At 50.2% G+C, this 19,520-nt stretch overlaps 1 protein-coding gene across 1 annotated transcript; it reads right to left on the minus strand.

Moving 5' to 3' along the window:
* Positions 1-1,830: 1,830 nt before the first annotated feature.
* MCM3 (minichromosome maintenance complex component 3) lies at positions 1,831-12,920 on the minus strand. The gene is made up of 17 exons (XM_064707203.1): positions 12,616-12,920; positions 12,002-12,114; positions 11,214-11,422; positions 10,497-10,627; positions 10,080-10,318; positions 9,491-9,599; positions 8,731-8,884; positions 7,502-7,633; positions 6,138-6,432; positions 5,199-5,350; positions 4,975-5,101; positions 4,169-4,319; positions 3,900-4,040; positions 3,604-3,710; positions 3,161-3,243; positions 2,558-2,633; positions 1,831-2,334 (listed from the first exon to the last, which is right to left on the minus strand). The coding sequence occupies exons 1-17, from the start codon at positions 12,694-12,696 to the stop codon at positions 2,136-2,138; spliced, it is 2,499 nt and encodes an 832-aa protein (XP_064563273.1). The 5' UTR covers positions 12,697-12,920; the 3' UTR covers positions 1,831-2,135.
* Positions 12,921-19,520: the final 6,600 nt, after the last annotated feature.

The following is a 19,520-nucleotide window of genomic DNA, read 5'->3' on the forward strand; positions in this document are numbered from 1 at the left end:
TAAAAGAATATTTTAATTCCACTTACAAGAACTCTTCTTGAGTTCCTATAAGGAAACAGCACTGCAGGAAATGTTACACACTTAGATTCAGGTTTTCATGGGTGATTAAATCACAGAATAATATGGGTTGGAAAGAATCTTACAGACCATCCAGTCCCACCCCCTGCCATGGGCAGGGACACCTTCCACAAGACCCTGTGCTCAGAGGAGCTTCCACAGCCTGCAGCAGCTAAAGGCTGAAATCAAAGCCTCCAAAATCTCCAGATGACAAATAAAAATGTCACCTCCAAAATCTCCAGGGTCACATAAAAATTTCAGCTGCAGCACAGTACACAGCTTGTACTTCCAGCAGATTGCTCCTGCCTCTCCAGCCACCTTTGGCAGCTTTTCCCTTGTCAACAAAGACCTCTCTTCCAATTGCAAAGGATGTACTGAAGTGGCCACCACCACACGGGGGAAGGGAGTCACCCACAGCCTACAGCCAGCCCTGGGCTACAGGATGTGGAATTAACCAGATTTCTCTACCCTGGAGCTCCTCCTGGTGTCCTCTCATGGGAAATTCAGTATTAGCGGTTCACCAGCTGCAAATGCAGGGAAAACACAAAATCATGAAATTATGGAATGGGCAGGGACACCTTCCACTAGCCCAGGTTGCACCAAGGCAAATCCAACCTGGCCTTGGACACTTCCAGGGATTCAGGAGCCTCCACAACCTCACAGGAAAAATTCTTCCCAGTATCTCATCTATCCCTGCCCTCAGGCAGTGAGAAGCCATTCCCTGTATCCTGTCCCTCCATCCCTTGTCCCAAGCCCCTCTCCAGCTCTCTTGGAGGCCCTTTAGGCACTGCAAGGGGCTCTTAAGCCTCTTGAGGCTGAATAATCCCAGCTCTCCCATCCCATCTCCAGAGAAGAGGATCTGTGTTTCACTTTCACCAGTTTTTGTTTTGAACCAGCCCTTGCCTGAAGGTCCAAGGTTGCTCCGTACAGCACAATACACCCACCCAGAGATCTTTAGGCTTCAAACATGCAAAATCCCCTCCAACCCTGCTGTCATGGCTGTGTTGGATGAGAGGAGCTCCAATATTTGGCATTTAGAGCTCATCCTGCAGCTGAAGTCCCTCCACAGCAGCACAAATCCCACCTGTGTAAGGGCAGCTGTGTCCCCACAAGTGGGAATCCTACATCCCCCCAAAGAGCCAGTCTTGGGGTGAACAACAGAGATATTTTTATAACCCAAATAAAGATTTATGGCACCCAGAAAGAAGGGAGCTGTGCAAGTGTCTGGGGATAGGCAGTGACAACAGCAAACCCGTTCAGTGGTTTCTCCAAAGCTCAAACTCACAAAGACAAAAGAAAAAGAAACTAAAGAAAAACCCAAACCTTCAGCAGCTCTGGACTACAAGCAGTCAGAACTGATCGGATTGCGTGTTCAGCTTTTCTTGGAAGTTTGCCATGGCCAGGACATGATCCCAGGCTAAAGGCAGGAGCGGGAGGAGATGGAATCCATCTGTGCCAGGGACATATTCCCTGGGCAGCTCTGAGGCCTTCCAGGTTCCTTCCCTGGGGGCAAAACCCCCATCAGGGGTGTGAAATCTGGAAATTCAAGCTGAGCCATGGGCAGTGGAACAGATCAGACTACATCTGGCCCTCCACTGCCAGGAATCATCCTCCACAAGATGGGTGGGAAGGACAGAACCAACAGGACAGGCTTTAGGCACCTTTCCCTGTGAGACAAGCAGATCTAGGCTATATAATAGGGGCAAAAGGGAAATGAAAGTTTTCCTTACAATGGAGCTCTCATATTGCTTCTCATCACCACTACTGAATGCTGGATTCCAATCCAGATTTTTTTATTTAAAAGCTGGAAATCTGAACACCAAAGCTAAAAACAATACATTAAAAACACTGACAATCTGCTCCTAGGTTTTTCCTTTCGTCTCCTTGCAGAAACCTCTTCCCAAATACTCCACTCTGAAGACAGCAAGAACTTCCAGAGCTCCTGGCCAGAAATGCACAGCAAGGAAATGCACAGACTTGAGCTTCCCAAAATCCAGCTCAGCCACATGAAGCATTAAAACACGAAGAGTCTCCAGGCTGAGAGTCCGTGAACAACTTGGGCTCCTGCACCCAGAGGCTCAGATTAAGAAGATAATGTCATCAGACACCATGATCTGGTTGTCATCCTGCATGTGGGCCAGGGCCAGCTTCACCTCGGCGGCCGAGAAGGGCTCGGGGTTGTCGCGGTTGATGGATTCCATCACGCTCTTCAGGCCCACAGACTGGGCATGGGAGGCCTTGAACACCTCCAGGAGAGCAGCCTTGAATGCCTTCAACCTGGTCAGAAGAGAAGGAATCACCCTTGGAGATTGGAGAATAGGCACAAATCCTTCCACTTGTTCCCAGCCCAGGATGCCTCAGCCCTTCCCCATTCCAGCAGCAGCACTCAGTAGGAAAGGCAGAAGCTGGAGCTGGGAGCATCACAGATCCATCTCCAGCATGGGACAACAGCCTGGAGCCACTGGGGGAGGTGGGACACACAGGGACAGCCCCCACTCACCTCGGCTCAGACAATTCCACCTTCTTCCCTTCACCATCTCCTGAGGCTTCAGGTGTTTTCGGAGGGTGTGCCTGAACTGGAGCAGAAGGAAGAGTTACCTTCACCCTGTGCCTGGTGACCAAGTACCCAGAGAGCAAAAATACTGGGCTCAGGACTGGGGGTGATGCCAAACTACCTCCCAATACTGTTATTTATGCTGTGGTTTGGAGGTGGATGGAAAAAAATTAAGCAGCAATAGAATGACAAAATGGTTTGGGTGGGAAGGGATTAAAGATCATCCAGGCCCAACTCCTGTCATGGGCAGGGACACCTCCCACTACCCAAGGTTGCTCCAAGGCCCATCCAACCTGGCCTTGGACACTTCCATGGATTCAGGGGCAGCCACAGTTTCTTTGGGAACCTGTGCCAGGGCCTACCCACCTTCACAGCCAAGAATTCCTTCCTAAGATCCCATCTAACCCTGTCCCATACAGATCTGTGGCTCTGAATGGCACTGTACCACACCAGGGACCACAGGTGACAGCAGCATTGCTGCTCCCCAGGCTGTGCAGACCCAGCAGCACCCTCAGGAGGAGCCAGGTGTCACCAAACCCAGGGACTCACCCTGTGGCATCTCCTCCTCAGCATCACTGAAGTCGTACGGGTCGTAGGAGCCCTCCTCCCCTTCCGTGCGCGCCTTCTTCCTTCTGGGAGGGAAAAGAGAGCTCAGCCAAGGGTTTGGGCTGGAAGGGACTTTAAGGATCATCCTGTTCCACCCTCTGCCATAGGCAGGAACACTTTCCTCTATCCTATGTTGCTCTAACTCCTGTTCAGCCTGGCCTTGGACACTGCCAGGGATCCAGGGGTAGCCACAGCTTCTCTGGGAACCCTGTGCCAGTGCTATCCAGCCAGCTCTTTATGCATTAAATTATGACGTCCCTCTACTACAAATGGGGTGGGACAAATCACCTGGGTGAGCAAAACATGGAGTATTTCCCCATGGCAACCTCAGAAGAGGCTGGTACCTTTGCACCATGTCCCTCCCACTCCCTTGCTGCGGCTCCTACCTCCTTGTCCTGCGCTCCTCCTTGTCCTGTGACTCCTGATCTTCCTCCTTCTCAGTCTCTGAGTCATCCTCCGCTGGCTTCCTGCGCTTTTTCTCCTTCTCCAGCACCTGTGTGGCAAAGGCAGGATGGACTCAGACATCACTTTCACTCAAGCTGCTTTTAGAGACCAACCCCAAGTACCCAAAATCCCAAAGTGATGGCCTGATCCCAGCAGCCCAGGGTGCTCAGTTTGCACCAAGCCCAACCTTTTCCAATCTCAGGATCCCCTGGGAACAGAGGGACACTTTCCCCCTCACCTTTTTGAAGTAGGCAAACTGCACCAGCTCCAGAGCTGCCTCAGCATCCTGCATATCCACAGTCTTGTTCATCCTGGCCTTGGCGTGGGCTGTGGAGAGGCGGATCAGGGTCTCCAGGGTCCGGGCTGTGATGGGGGAGGTCTGAGGGGACAGAGAGAGGTGTTTGTGTGACCCTCACAAGGCCAAGGTGGAAAACACCCATAAGAAGAGAGGCCTGTGCCTCAGTTTCCCTCCTCCTGGCCCAAGAAGGAGCTGCCCCCAGGGCTCACCCTGGCCACATCTGAGTTCATCTGGCTCTGGCTGCGCAGGCGGGAATATTCCTCAGCAATGTAGCTCGCCGCCTCCTCGGTGAGCACGGGCTTGATCATCTTTGCTACATGGATGTACTTCCTCATGAACTCCATGCTGACAACCTTCTCCCTGCAGGAATGCACGTACATCCATATTATCCACAGTGGGAATGGGCTTCCCATCCATTTATACCCCTCCAGGAACCCCATCCAGATGAGTAGGGAATTCAGCTCCAGATTGTGACCGTATTCACAGGGGTCTTTAGGATGAGGGAAGAGACGAGGATCTGACTCCATGTTTCAGAGGGCTTGATTTTATGATATATATTATATTAAAACTATACTAAAAGAATAGAAGAAAGGATTTCATCAGAAGGCTGGCTAAGAATAGAATAGGAAGGAATGATAACAAAGGTTTTGTCTCAGACTCTCTGTTCAAGCCAGCTGGGCTGTGATTGGCCATTAATTAGAAACATCCAACATGGGCCAATCACAGATCCACCTGCTGCATTCCACAGCAGCAGATAATCATTGTTTACATTTTGTTCCTGAGGCCTCTCAGCTCAGGAGGAAAAATCCTAAGGAAAGGGTTTTTCATAAAAGATGTCTGCGACACCAGATGCTCCCCTCCTGCCTGGCACAAGAGATCAAGCAAGGCTCCCTTAGCATCCTACCCATGGATCAGCTGGAGCATGGCTGGCGCTGTCTGGATACTCAGGCCAAACCCATGAGCCCACAGTGCTGGACACCCCCAGGGAGCTCCAGGGGATGGATGAAGGACTCACTTGCGGCGGTTGGGCCCGTGCAGGAGGTCATCGTGTTTCTCATAGACCTGCAGCTCCTGCTCCTCCTCCTGCATGAAGTCAGGGTCATCTGTAGCCAGCATCTCCACAGCACTGCCCAGGGGCATGGCTGGAAACAGGAATGTACAGAGAATAGGATTTTACCCTCTGAAGCAAGAGCTGCCAACAAGCGGCTCATCCCTTGGCTGAGGAAGGATGGGACTCACCATCCCCATCCTGCTCGTTGGTTCGGTTAGTCGGTGCATCGCAGGAAGGGTCGAGTCTCCTTGTCCTTCGGTCCATCTGGCCAGCACTGAAGAGCGTCAAAACGGAGAGCAGTGATCCTGCAGCCAATGTTCCCCATGGGGTCTGTACTGGTCTATGGAAGGAAAATGTGAAGGGTTACAGGAGAGCCTCACGGGTCAGTCCTGGCTGCCAGGGAGGTTGGGAGGACCTCCTTGGGCAGGCTAAAAGGTGGAAATGGATGGATGATGGGATGGATGGGATACCACCAACGGGGCCTGCTGCAGCAGTACAACCACTTCTCCCCATCCTGGAAAGCACTTATTTCCAAGGAAAACAAGTATTTTTTGTGATCCCTGATCAGACACCAAGACTGAGGCTCATCACCAGCATGAGGGTCCACTGGGCTGCCCAAACACTTAAACATGGTGAGAAACCCCAGGAGCTCCTCTCTCCTTCAGCAAAGCCATGACCACAACAGACACCAAACCAACAAGGTTTTTGTTGTGCCACACATCCAAGTCACTTGTTTCGGGGTGTAGGAATGTGTACCTGTTGATGAGTGACAAACTATCTTGTCCTCAGAAGGAAGAAAAAACCCAGAAGTTCTCTCTGAAGGTGAAAACTACCCAAAGGCTAGGGGACTCACCTCAATTAGGAGAGCTAATTAGACAAAGCAAAGTCCCACCTGGGCAATTATCTAGAAAAAGAAGAGAACAAAGAAACTAATCGCTTTTGTAAGGTGTTTTACCCAGAGCAAGAACCTCTTGCACTTGGCTCTGTTTTTTTCTATTTGTTATTTTGCTTTTTATTAAACTTTTTTGTTTCCAACACTGCAACAGAAGCCATCTGCTGATTTTTATGCCTCCAAGGGTAGCTGAGCTATCTTGGGTGTATTATAGACCTCCAAGAGCTTATGAGACCTGGATGCTATTATAACATGGGGGATCTTTTGGAATTGACCAGCTGCCTCCTCCCTTCTCCAGGGAAGGGCACCAGCAGCACTCACCCGGCCGTAGACGGGGTTGGCAGCAGCCAGGACGCTGCAGCGGGAGTTGAGGCGGGCCTGGATGCCTGCCTTGGCGATGGTGACCCTTCCCTGCTCCATCACCTCGTGGATGGCCGTGCGGTCGATGTCGGACATCTTGTCGAACTCGTCGATGCACACCACGCCCCGGTCGGCCAACACCATGGCTCCCGCTTCCAGCCGCCGCTCCCCTGGGATGGGATGGGGGAAAACAGGGTCAGACAGCCCCCACTGGCCCTACACATCTCCTGCCCTGCCATATCCATCACCCCTGGGATGAGGGTGAACCTCAAGGTGCAGCAGAATCCTTCGTGGTTGCTGTCTGACCCAACTCTACAGCAGAGAATGCTTAGGGTAAGGATCAGGGTTAGGAATGTGTTCCCATGAGGAAGGATGCTGCTAGCCTGTGGGGGTGCCAGTTGTTGGTTTCTCTGGGTCTGGATTAAAAGCACTTGAGACAGTAACTTGTATTCAGACTCAAGTGTTTAATATTTCTTATCAGTAAAACAGTCTCACTACTGTGAGTTCAGCAGCTTTTCATTAGAAGGCAGAAAATGGCCAACAGTCTCTTGTTACAAGGTCTTTTAAGACTAAACTATCCAATTAAGAACTGACACCTAGATTATTTTCCCTTTTAACCCAATAATTGATCCCAAAGAGCCCACAATTGATCCCAAGAGCTGACTTTTCTGCCCAATTACAAAATGCCACCCAAACCCATGAAGAAGGAAGAAGCAGCATGAAGAAGAAACCCAGGATGACACCCTGTGCCCTCCATCTTGCTTCCATCCACAACATACTAAAAATCCCAAAACCTAGATTTCTCACCAAGTGATACACCTACACTACTCTCTATAATCTATTTCACACTTTTGCAGATTCTAGTCTATCTTGAAGTCTGGGAAACTTCAAGAATGAGGGTGAAAGTCAGTGCTCCCCTTGGGGTCAGGGCACCTCAGAGCAGACAGAGAAATATTCCCCATGCCCTGGATTTCCACACTAGCCCTCAGATGTTGCACCAAGTGGAAAAAGAGTAAAGAAAACCACCACCTTAGAGAGGTGGAAAAAATATCTCAAAACACAGGATCCCATGATCGTGAACAATCATAAACATAAAGCAGGTCCTGTAAGTGTCACTGCAGAACCAACACCATAAAACCACTAAGGTTGGAAATTACCTCCCAGATCATTGAGATAAGCAGCCTTGGATGTCACAGAGTCCCTGCCAGGAGTTACAGCCACCACCCCAGAGCTCCTCACCTGTCTCCTGGTCTGTGGTGACAGCAGCGGTGAGGCCGACGCCAGAGGAGCCGCGGCCGGTGGTGGGGATGGCCCGGGGGGCTGTGCTCAGCACGTACCTCAGCAGCTGGGACTTGGCCACAGACGGATCTCCTGGGATGGAGAATGGCACGTTTAGGAATAACTCATCCGCTGGATAGCAACTGCACCATCACCCTGTGTCTAGTTTGGGGGTGTTCAGAGTGGGGGGAGGTGGAGGGAAAGGGGATAGAAGGGTTTTGTTTAGACTTCATAAAATAAGGTAAGCAGATGATCTTCCCACTATCATCAATAAACCCATGGGAGGAAAAAGGGAAGATGGAGATAAGAGACTTGAGGTGATAGGGATGGGACAAGAAGCAATGGGGACAATTCAGAAAATAGGAAACTCCAATGGGAGATCAGAAACAAAAAAAACAGTCTCCTTGACTATGGGCACACACTGGGATAATGGCTCACAGATGTCATGGATTGGGTTGGAAAGGGCATTAAAGGTCCCCTAGAACTATGGGTTTGGGTTGGGTTGGAAAGGACATTAAAGGTCACTTCATTCCACCCTCTGCCATGGGCAGGGACACCTTCCACTATCCTAGGTAACTCCAAGCCCCATCCAACCTGGCCTTGGACACTTCCATGGATCCAGGGGCAGCCACAGCTTCTCTGGGCACCCTGTGCCAGGGCCTCACCACCCTCACAGCCAAGAATTCCTTCCCAATATCCCACCTATCCCTGCCCTCTGGCAGAAGGAAGCCATTGCCCCTTGTCCTGTCCTTACGGGTTCTTGTCCCAGGTCCCTCCGCCAGCTTTCCTGGAGCCCCTTTAGGCACTGGAAGGGGCTCCAAGGTGTCCCTGGAGATTTCTCCAGGCTGAACAACCCCAGCTCTTCCAGCCTGGCTCCAGAGCAGGGCAGGTCCTCTCCTTGCACTCCTGTCCAAGGTTTCCTCTGCACTCCTTCTAACAGGTCCACACCTTTCTTGTGCTGATGACTCCACATCTGGAAACATCTCCATCCCTGGACATGTTCAAAACCAACTGGACATGTCCCAAAACAACCTGACCTACCAGTGACACCAGCTCAGCCCTGCACACATCCCTGGACCAGGAACCTCCAGATGTCCTTCTAACCTCAGCCACTCCACAAAACTAAAACCAGAACCTTCCCTCACCCCAACAACACCAGCCAAGGGTGCCTCTGCCCTGCCCTCCCAGACCTATCAGCAAGATGTTGATGTCTCCTCGGATGCGGCTCCCGTTGTCCAGGATCTTCTCCACCCCTCCCAGCAGCATGCAGAGGATGGCCTTCTTGATGTACTCGTGCCCATGGATGCTGGGAGCCAGGGATCTGGCCAGCTGGTCAAAGATATCCTAGGCAGAAGAGGCAGAGCATGGCCTGTCACATGGGCTAGAGCCAGCAAGAATAAGCAATACTTCAAAATACTCCATTTCAGTGCAAATTTCAGCTTATTTCTATCACAGAGCCACATGGATGAAAATTATTTGGAAAGGAGAAGATTGTTGGCCACAGTTTTCTTTCACAGTGGGATTTATCTGAAGTCCAGGACCATCTTGTCACTGTCACCCAAACAAGCACTGGAAGCAGTGAGAGCAAGGCTTGCTACTCTCTGTGCTACAAAGGAAAGCTCTGAGCATGAGAGGCTGGGGCAGAACCCCATTAACTCAGTCTGAGGTGAGAAAAGAGGTGTTTCCCCTGCAGAGCAAATTCTCTGGAAACCTGCTGGTAGGGTCAAGACACAGCAGAGCTGCCAGCAGGAAGGATGCTCAGCAAGCAGTACAGAAGCAGCAAGAAAAACAACAAAACAAAATCATTGTCTAAGCAGAAAATTCAAATAAAATTAGTTAGATAATCCAACAACCTGCTAAGAGACTTGAAGAGCTACTTGCAAGCCAAGAAGAACCTCCTTAACCACATGCCAAGATGAAACTTCATGCCTGGAGACAAGATTTAGATACCTTGGAGCGGCTCTTGCTGAATCTCTTGATCTTGGCCACGTCTGAAGCAGAGTAGAGAGGCCGGAGGTCTTTGCTCATCTGCTTCACGTGGCAGGCAATGAGGATGGTCCTGGAGAAGGGACACAGCTGTGGTCAGCTCTGCAAGCCCCACAGAGACAAAGCAGAAGCTTCCACAGGGCCATAATTTGCTCTAGGAAACCCTGGAAGGGAGTGGGAAGCTTTGACAGCTGTAGCACCCTTGATCTGACTGTGCTTCACCATCAGTGGAGTATTTTTCAAGCTGAACAGGCTCCTCAGAGAATGGTCACGGCCCCAGGGCTGCCAGAGCTCAGAAGAGTTTGGACAACACTCTCAGGGCTGCACAGGGTGGCATTGCTGCGGTGTCCTGTGCAGGGCCAGGAATTGGACTCGATGATCATTGTAGGTCTTTCCAACTCAGCATAACTCGTAAATAGAATCAAGGTACAAACCACTTCCAAGTGATTTAAGCCACTGTTTGACCCAACTCTCTGATGGCCACCTGCCAGATCTCACCTTCCAGAGACCCAGCCAAACAGGGTGAGAGGGCTGAAGCCCCAGGAAGACCCACCTGAAAGTGCCTGAAGTGTAGCCCCCTTTCTTCCCGGGCAGGCAGCGGTACGTCCCCACCACCTGGATGCGGTCCCCAGGCTTCACCTTGTCCACCAGGTCATCATCCAAAACCACATCCACTGAGCGTGGCAGCTGCCCTGCTGGGGCCTTCTCAGGCATCTCCTGGATGGTGATGGTCTGGTGGTCCTTGTAGACTGAGAGGCCAAACTCTGTCTCCAGTGGGTTGTTTTCTTCATCCTAAAGCAGGAACCCAAATTAAAAGATGAGCACAATTTTTCAGGAGAGCAGGGAGGACACACAGTGCATCACCCACTCTGCACAGGGCTGTTCAGCAGGACTGGAGGCTGGGGCTCAGCAGCTCCATCCTGGAGCTGGCACATTCTCCCTAGAGGAGCCTGCTGCTGCTTCACCTCACCTTTGTAGGGTAGATGGAGCTGGATGGGAAAGCATCCAGGGAAGTCATGTCTGTGTATCGGCGCTCAATTGTTTTCTTGGTAGCCGGGCAATAATGGACACTCCGGACGACTTTGGGACGCACCAAAGAGCCTGGGGTTGGAAAAGGGAGGAGTCAGGGGCTGGGATGTGCCACCCCTCTGTCAACAGACAGCCCCCAAAAGGGTCTTCAACATTAAAATCATTTGGGTCACAACTCACTGTCAAACATGGGCAGGACTGGCTGATTTTAAAGACCATCCCAACACTCAAGACCTTCAGCTAAGCTCCTTGGCACAGGTTGCCAGGATACAGAATCATAGGATGGTTTAAATTGGAAGGAACATTAAAGATTATCCAGTTTCACTCCCTGCCATGGCCAGGGACACCTTCCACTATCCCAGATTGCTTCAAGCCCCATCCAGCTTGGCCTTGGACACGTCCAGGGATTCAGGGACAGCCACAGCTTCTCTGGGCAACCTGTGCCAGGACCTCCCCACTCTCACAGCCAAGAATTCCTCCCCAGTATCCCATCTAATCCTACCCTCTGTCAGTATAAAACCATTCCCTGTCATCCTCTTGTCCTGTCCCTCCAGACCCTTGTCCCAAGTCCCTCTCCACACCACAGCTCCTGGAGGGCTCCAGCTCCTCCACACAAAACCCCTGGCCCCTCCACACCCTGGGTGTTCCCCAATCTCACACTTTGTCACGATGCCCTCCACACAGACAATGCAGCTGAGGAAACAGGCTGTCAGTGTCCTTGGCGACACGTGCTTGGAGCCAAAGCTGCCCTCCAGCCCGATGTAGAAGTCCTCGTACTGCTTGGCATAGGTGGCATCGACAGAGGCGACAAAATCCTTCAGGGCACGCTGGAAGGCAATCAGCTCCTCGAAGGCATTGCTCAGAAGCCTGCAGCACAGGAAGGTGACAAAAGAGGGTCAACCCCTTCCTCATCAATGCTTTTTCCCACACCCCTGCTTGCTCCACAAGTTTATCAGGAGGTGAAAAAAAATTGAAGTCTATCACAGCTCTGTGTGAGGTGCACTGGCACCAACAGCTAAGAGGAGAACAATTCCAAGTATATCTAAAAAGCCTCACGTGATCCTGGCCAGACTGGCAAGGCTGGTCCAAAACATCCCTGAGCATTCTCAAAAAGGCTGAGAGAAGTGGGTCTGCTCAGCCTGGAGAAAAGAAGACCTTAGAATCCCTTCCAGTGCCTAAAGGGACTCCAAAACAGCTGGCCAGGGACTTGGAACAAGGGCATGGAAGGAGAGGACAAGGGAAAATGGCTTCATGCTTCCAGAGGGAAGGGTTAGATGGGATATTGGGAAGGAATTGTTCCCTGTGAGGGGGGGGAGGCCCCAGCTTTCACCAGACGACAAGGGTTTGGTGCTTTCTTGTGACAAATGACCTGCAGAACAGGGGCTGGACCTTTGAAACCCCTCTGAAGCCCAGTGCCCCAGGTGTCCCCAGGGGTCCCACACCCACCTGCTGGCTCTCTTCTCGTTCTTGCGCCGCAGGTCGTTGATGTTGACGATGAGCCGATACTGGTTCTCACTGATCATGTCCCGGACCTTGCTCTGGTAAATCCCTTGGTCTTCCTGCAAGTGGGAGTGGGGGAAAGACACCCAAAAAGCAACTCACTTTGCATGTCTGCCTGTGTGAAAAAGCCCCCAGGGGCCCATTACTGCAGAGCTGGATGCCCTTTATCCCACTGGCTGAGCAGGAAGGGGCAACACAGGGACCAGGTGTTCCCAAAACCCTGGTAGGAACGGGGGGACACAGGGACCAGGGGCTCCCTAAAGCCTGGTAGGAATGGGGGGGACACAGGGACCAGGGTCTCCCAACACCCTGGGGTACATAGCAGGCAGGATCAGGTGGCTCCCAACAGTCGGGGCATGAATTAGAGGAGACAGACAGACACAGGGACAAGGTGTTCCCGAACTTCCGGAGTAGACACGGGGAAGGGGCGCACAGGGATGAGATGCTCCCCAACCCCCCAGGATACAGTGGGGAGGGGACATGGGGACACAGATCAGGCGTCCCCCAACCCCAGGGGGCATGCAGAGGACGCAGCACCCGTGCCACCCAGCTCGTCTCACCTCATCGTCCAGGAAATCGAGATAATCGCGCTGCGCTTCCCGCAGCTCCGCGTCCTCCAGCCCGCCCGCCGGCGCCGCCATTCTGCCGGCCGCCCTGGGAGAGATCCCTCTGCCGCTGCTGCTGCTGCCGGGGAAGGCGGTGAGAGCCGAGGGAAGCCGGCTGCGCCCGCGATCAGATCAGACCCCGCGATTTGCCCAGACTCCGCGATCCGCTCAGGCCCCGCGATTTGCTCAGGCCCCGCGATCCGCCCCCGCCGCGCTCCCGTTTCGCGCCAAACGCGGCTCCTTTCCCGCCACAGAGCGGGAAACCCGCCTCCGTCCCGCCCCTTGGTGCTGATGATTGGTCAGCACATCCCAGCGCCGGCCAATAGAACGGCGAAGGAGTGATGGACAAGATGTTCAGCCAATCAAAGCGCGAGGGCGGTGCAGGGGCGGGGCCATGGCGGGGCTCCGGGGATTGGATTTGTTCCCGGTTCCGCCTCTTGGAAGTCACTGAGGGGCTGAAAATGCCGCTTTAGGGAAAAAAAGTATTTTAAAAATCAAACACGAAACAACAGAAACAACCCAAATAGAATCCCAAACCAATAAGAACCCAACAAAATCTAATGAAAAACTAATTAAAAACTAATTTAGGGTTTTGTTTTTAATGTTGTATTTTGGGGAGCCCCGTCTCCGGATGTTTTCATCCCGTACAGGCTGGCTGGGCAGTTTGGGGGTGACGGCACAAAACCGACAGGTCCTGTGGTATTTGGGGTGGAAAAGGCAGTTTTGGATGCGCCTTAGAATCCCAGAATAAATGTTTGTGTTGGAAGGGACCTTAAAACCCATCCCATTCCACCCCCTGCCATGGGCAGGGACATTTTCCACTATCCCAGGTTGATCCAAGCCCCATCCAGCCTGGCCTGGGACACTTCCAGGGATCCAGGGGCAGCCACAGCTTCTCTGGGAAACCTGTGCCAGGATCTCCCATCCTCACATGGAAGAATTTTTTCCCTAATATTCCACCTAACCCCACCTTCTGGCAAACTAAAAACCAGTCCCCCTTGTTCTGTCACTATCTGCTTGTGTAAAAACTCCCTCTTTTTTTCCAAACGTCCCTTAAGTTTCCTAAGAGGAGGAAGAAATTCGTGTTGTAGGCAGGAATTAAAAGGTGCTGCTGCCTACATGGAAACCTGCTGCTCCCCCTTAAAAAACCATCACAGCATCCCTTAAAAATATTTATCTAAACTCTGTTTAAAAATAGAAAAAGAATAAAAAGCATGACAAAACTATTTTGTTCAGCAGGGCATACCGTGCACACAAACTTGGCCGTGTCCCCTGGATACTGTAGCTCACAGAAGTTTTTCCAGGGTAATCCTGGTAATAAATCTTCACCCCGGGGTCTGTTGGGCTGTGCAAACCCCAAGGCACAAATTCCCACTGCCAGATCTCTCCAGAGGGAGCAGCTGCTTCGGAAGAGGAGCAGGAAACAGCCTTTGCCCCATTTCCCATTTTCTGCTTGTGTGCCTGGATCAGATCCCTCCCTGAAAATGCCTGGCAGCTCTGTGGCTTGGGATTTATACAGCCCAAGTCCTGGATACTTGTCCTGCTCCTGAGAGATTTTTTTCATATTGCTCTGTGTCAAAGTGAAAGTTCAGAGTTTCATTTTTAGGCCTTTTAGCCCTCTTCTGGAATAATTTGATGCAGTATTCAGTTTGGCAGGTTGGCATAAATAAAGGATCTTCTGCTTTATTGCTGTTTTCTTACTTTTTCTCTTCTTTTCCTTTACCTTTTCATTTCTTTTCTTTTTCCTTTCCATTTTTCTTGGTTTTTTCCCTTTCATCTTCTAAGTTTCCCTGCTAGCTCCAGAGATGTTCCCTGCAGCTGGAATAGCTTCCCTGCATCTGCACACTCAGCAGGACCCATTTCCCTCCAGCTGCTCCTCAAATCCACCCCTTCCCTGTGATTTGTTGGACATTCCTTGTTTTCGTGAGTGGAGAAAGCTCAAAGAATGAACAGAGAAAACCTTTGATGTGCCCCTGGCATTCTATTTCTATTTCTATTTCTATTTCTATTTCTATTTCTATTTCTATTTCTATTTCCATTTCTAATTTGTATTTATAGTTTATAGTTATAATATTTAACATTTAATATGCATATCTATAATATTTAATATATATTTATATTTTGCTATTTATATTTACAATAATTAATATTTATATTTGTAGTTGTTTTTGTTATATAAATATAAATATTTATATTATTTATATAGTATATTTATATAAGTATATTTATATTTATATTTGGGTTTTGTTGGTTTTTTTATATAGGCACATCATCCACTGAGGATCTAAACTGGCTGAAGGAATCCATGAAAGTCCCTAAAGGAAATATGATTTATCCCATATAAATTGCCAGAACCCGTTTCAAGATTTCACTTCTGTGATATTTTTTCTCTCTGTGCAGCAGGCAGAATATTAAATTCAGCAATGGACGCTTTGTGCTCTACTGCAGGTAAAATATAGGTGGAAAAAATAAATTATGGGTGCAAAGCTCCCTGTGAGTACAACACAGAGCAGGTACCAGGGTGGGATTCAGGCACATTTATGTGGATTGCACAAGATCTCACCCACATTTGGGTGGTCAGAACAAATCCCAGCCATGGACACGTTGTGGATGGCTGCAGTTTTCCTCCTGAGGGAGCTGGCAGGGCCCCACCCTCTCCTGGGGAAAGGTAACAGGAGTGAGGGATAAAAATAGTGCTGTTGTTATTCATGACAGCACCTATAGCAACTGCTGCCTGAATAATTCATGGAGCAGGCAGGACAGAGGGATGGAGAGAGGTGGAGAAGGCTGGGAAGAAGGCAGAAGCCTTCCCTGGCTTTTGGGACTCCCCAGGATTGTGCCCAAGGTCTCCCTGGTTTCACCTCCCTGCTGCATTCTGGAGTTACAGGGTGAAAAGGCAGCACAAGCTCACGGGGACATTGAGCACTTCCTATCCACTGGAAAAAACAGGAATTAAGCACTTAGCACACAGAGGGCTGGGTCTGGAGAGCTTGAAGAGACACAGAAGGATCAAGGGTGGATGCAGGAGAATCCATAGGTGAATTGCACATGGAGCTCTTTAACAGTGCTCAATGTGGATTTTCTCATCCCTTCCTCACACCTCTGTGTGTCAGCATCCACCTGTACTTGGTTTTTGAAATTTAAGGGTACCCTGTGATCCTTCTGAGATTCTGGGATGTTGTGGGGTTTTTTTGTTGTTGTTGCTGTTGTTTTTGTTGTTTCCTTTTTTTGGTTTTTTTTTTTTAGTTTTTTTGTTTGTTTGGTTGGTTGGTTTTTCTTGTTGGATTTTTTTTTCCTCTTAGTTCATCTAAATGTCAATTTTAAAGCCACAGTGCCATTATGAAGTTGCCATTTATTCACTTTCCTGGCTGCTGAGTAGCCTTGCCTCACCCATGAAGGGCAAGGGAGAGGCTTGTGGCTCATTCACAGCTCCAAAAATGGGTGGAGAGGATCCCAAATTCGATGGGGTGTCACCTGATCATCAAGCAACAGAGTGGAGTGGAGATTTCAAATCTATTTGTAATAAAAAAGAAGGATAATAACATGGAATGCAATGTTTGGAATGGGAAAAAGGTCACTTTTTAGAACTGAAATTATGTGGAGAAGTGAAACCACCTATGAGAAGTTTTTATCAGGGTAAATAATACATTTTCCAGAGGATTAAAGGGATTTATATTTACTGGGCTCTCCTGAAGCTGCAGTTGCAGGAGCTGAACCCTAACCAGGGAGTGAATTCACTCTCACAAGCAGAGTGTTGTCCTGACTCTCACCACAAATAATTTAATGCTGAAGAAACCCTTCTTAATCCTCCCTCCTGACCTAACATAGGCTGGAGAATTTCACCCCACTGCATCTTCACCCAGCTCAGGCATTTCTGACATAATTTTCTTGAAGAATTTGCTATCTCCACACACTCTGGTAAATCTTTAAACAGTTCTAGCTCTTGTGGTTTTTTTCCTAATTGTGGAGAGGAATAACATGGAAAACTACTATCAGGGTATATAAATGAAATTTCTTTACTGAAAGACACAGGCAGCTGCTGGTATCTCACCAGGAGAGCACAGGAAAGTGGGTAAGGAGTTAAAGGTCTGACCTTCAGTGTGTTTGGATGGGCTGTAACCACCTCCTTTCTTCCCAGAGTAGCAGCCCAGAGCATATGGATTTGTTTTTCCTCCCAGCTGCCTCTAGCATGGCCCTAGCACAGTGATGGGAACATAAAATCTTGTTGTGGTCCTGCTCCTGAGATGCACAGCTACTCTAGATCCCACGGGGATTCATCCTGTTTTCCTGCTGTGCAGGAGGAAAATTCAGCAATTAATAGAAAACCAAAACAAACCCGCACAGGCCCTGCCTGTGGGCAGAAGGAAAACTGAATTCCAAATGAAACCAGAGGAGTGGCTGAATCAACAACAAAGCTCTGGGATGGAGCAACCCAACCATATTTGCAGGGAAATCCGAAGGGCCCAGACACAGAGCTGAGGTTTTGATGTTGCTATTTTGGTCTCCTCATCTGCTCTCATGACTTCTGGCTGTTACTAAAGACAGTGACAGCTGGTTCCCTTTTTTTTTTTTTTTTCCTATTCTCTCATTTTCTCCACCCTCAAGCCTGGAAATCATCCATTTGTATGCAAAACATCTCTGCCTCTTCCTCGGGATCTCTGGGAGCTGCCGTCAGCCCTGGGGCAGGATCCACTGGTCACATCAGCAAGTGATGTCCAGCTTTAGAATCACAGAATCACAGAACTGTTTGGGCTGGAAGGGACCTAAAAGAACATTCAGTTCACCCTCTGCCATGGGCAGGGACACCTTCCACTATCCCAGGCTGCTCCAAGTCCTGTCCACTTCCAGGAAAGTGTACATCACTCTTATTATGAAGAATTTATTCCAAGTATCTAATCTAACCCTGCCCTTTTTCATCCATTCCCTGGGTCCTGTCCCTCCATCCCTTGTCCCCAGTCCCTCTCCAGCTCTCCTGGAGCCCCTTTAGGCTCTGGAAGGGGCTCTGAGCTCTCCCTGGAGCCTTCTTCTCTCCATGTGAGCACCCCCAGCTCTCCCAGCCTGGCTCCAGAGCAGAGAGGCTCCAGCCCTTGGAGCATCTCTGAGGCCTCCTCTGGTCTCTCTCCAGCAGCTCCACATCCTTCTGCTGTTGGGAGTCCCAGATCTGGAGCAGCTCTGCAGCTCACCTGAGTGGGACAGAGAGGCAGAATCTCCCCTCCCCTGCTGCCCTAGTCCATGGGGGGTTTCAGGGATGGGTCATGTCCAGCTCTCACCCGCCAGAACCTCCAAATCCTTCTCCCCAGGGCTGCTCCGGATCCATTCCCCACCCTGATGGGGAGCTGGGAAGTTGTGTAAGGCACACTAGTAACCCCCATCAGACTGTCACAATGGGCTGTCACTGCTGCGGGCAAACCGCGAGGAGGCAGGAAAGTCCCGACCCCAAATTGCTACACAATCCTTATGCAGCACGTGGGGAACAGCTGATGGTGCCCAAATTAACTGTATCAAGTGTTTCCTTCTGACTGCAGAGAGTGAACTTGGTAACCCAGGGCTTTTATGGATTTTTTTCCCTCTGAATTATTAGTTAAAGAAAGCCTTAGTGTTCTAATGTGTTCTTAGTGTTCTAATTCTGCATCTGCAGATTTTTTATGTGAAACTTGCCAAATGTATGATAAGCATCAATTCTTGCCCAGGGGGAAGCAGCTCCATATGGGCACAGACAGGGCAAAAAATTTTCTCTTTTACCCCACTACAATAACAACATGTCATTATTCTTTATTACAGGAAAAGGTAACTCCTACTTCCTGGATTACGTTTGGTGCTTGGAATACCTCAGCTGTCTTTGGTGCAAAGCTGCTACATTGCTCCTCAGCAGCACAGTGTGGACATGGTGTGTGTGGAGGCTTTTTGGTGGAGGGAGACCCTGATCCACAAAAGAAAATCCTTTTTTTGAGTAATAACTCTGAGCACCTAAAAATAACAGGACAACCTTTTGCAGGTCCCTTCCAAGGTCCCTTCCAACCAAACCACTCTATGATGCACATTTGGGTGGGGAATTAAGGCATTCAGGACATGTTTGAGGGCACAAAGTGTGTTTGAATCATCAGATGACTCTAGAGGGTAGGGAGAGCTCAGCCTGGTACAACCCAGTCCTGACTTTGGGACTAATCTCCTCGGCAAACACAACCACACCTGGGCTTTGACTTGGAGGGAGCTGGGTGATTCATTTCAGGGTTTAAAATGTCAATGCTAGGGAGCACAAGCAGGGTGAGTTTGAGCACAGCAGGGTAAGTTTGAGATGAACTACAGAGCATGGCTTGGTACCACTCACCTGAGAGCCAGGGATCAAAGAGCTCTCACTGTGCAGCACCCACCAGGCTTGGGGTGCAGAACAGGCTGTCAGCATCCACCAGGCTTGAGATGCAGAACAGGCTGTCAGCATCCACGAGGCTTGGGGTGCAGAACAGGCTGTCAGCACCCTCCAGGAGAGCAGTTATCCCACACAGAGCTGCCCTTTGCCCTTCCCATGGCTACCCTGGGGCATCCCTTGAGGTTAAATGAGGTAAAAACCTTTCACTGGGGTAAAATAGGTGCAGGTGGCCTGGCAGCATTGCAGTGTCCATGTTGTAGCAGGGATGTCACCCCCCACCATCCCCATCTGCCTGGATTTTATTTTATGTCCCACCTCCTACATTGCCCCTTGTCCTGTCCCTTCATGCCTTGTCCCCAGTCCCTCTCCAGCTCTCCTGGAGCCCCTTTAGGCTCTGGAAGGGGCTCTGTGCTCTCCCTGGCTCCTTCTCTTCTCCAGGGGAACACCCCCAGCTCTCCCAGCCTGGCCCCAGAGCAGAGGGGCTCCAGCCCTT

This window comes from Zonotrichia leucophrys, chromosome 3 (genome assembly GCF_028769735.1).
Source record: "Zonotrichia leucophrys gambelii isolate GWCS_2022_RI chromosome 3, RI_Zleu_2.0, whole genome shotgun sequence".
Taxonomy (NCBI): Eukaryota; Metazoa; Chordata; class Aves; order Passeriformes; family Passerellidae; genus Zonotrichia; species Zonotrichia leucophrys.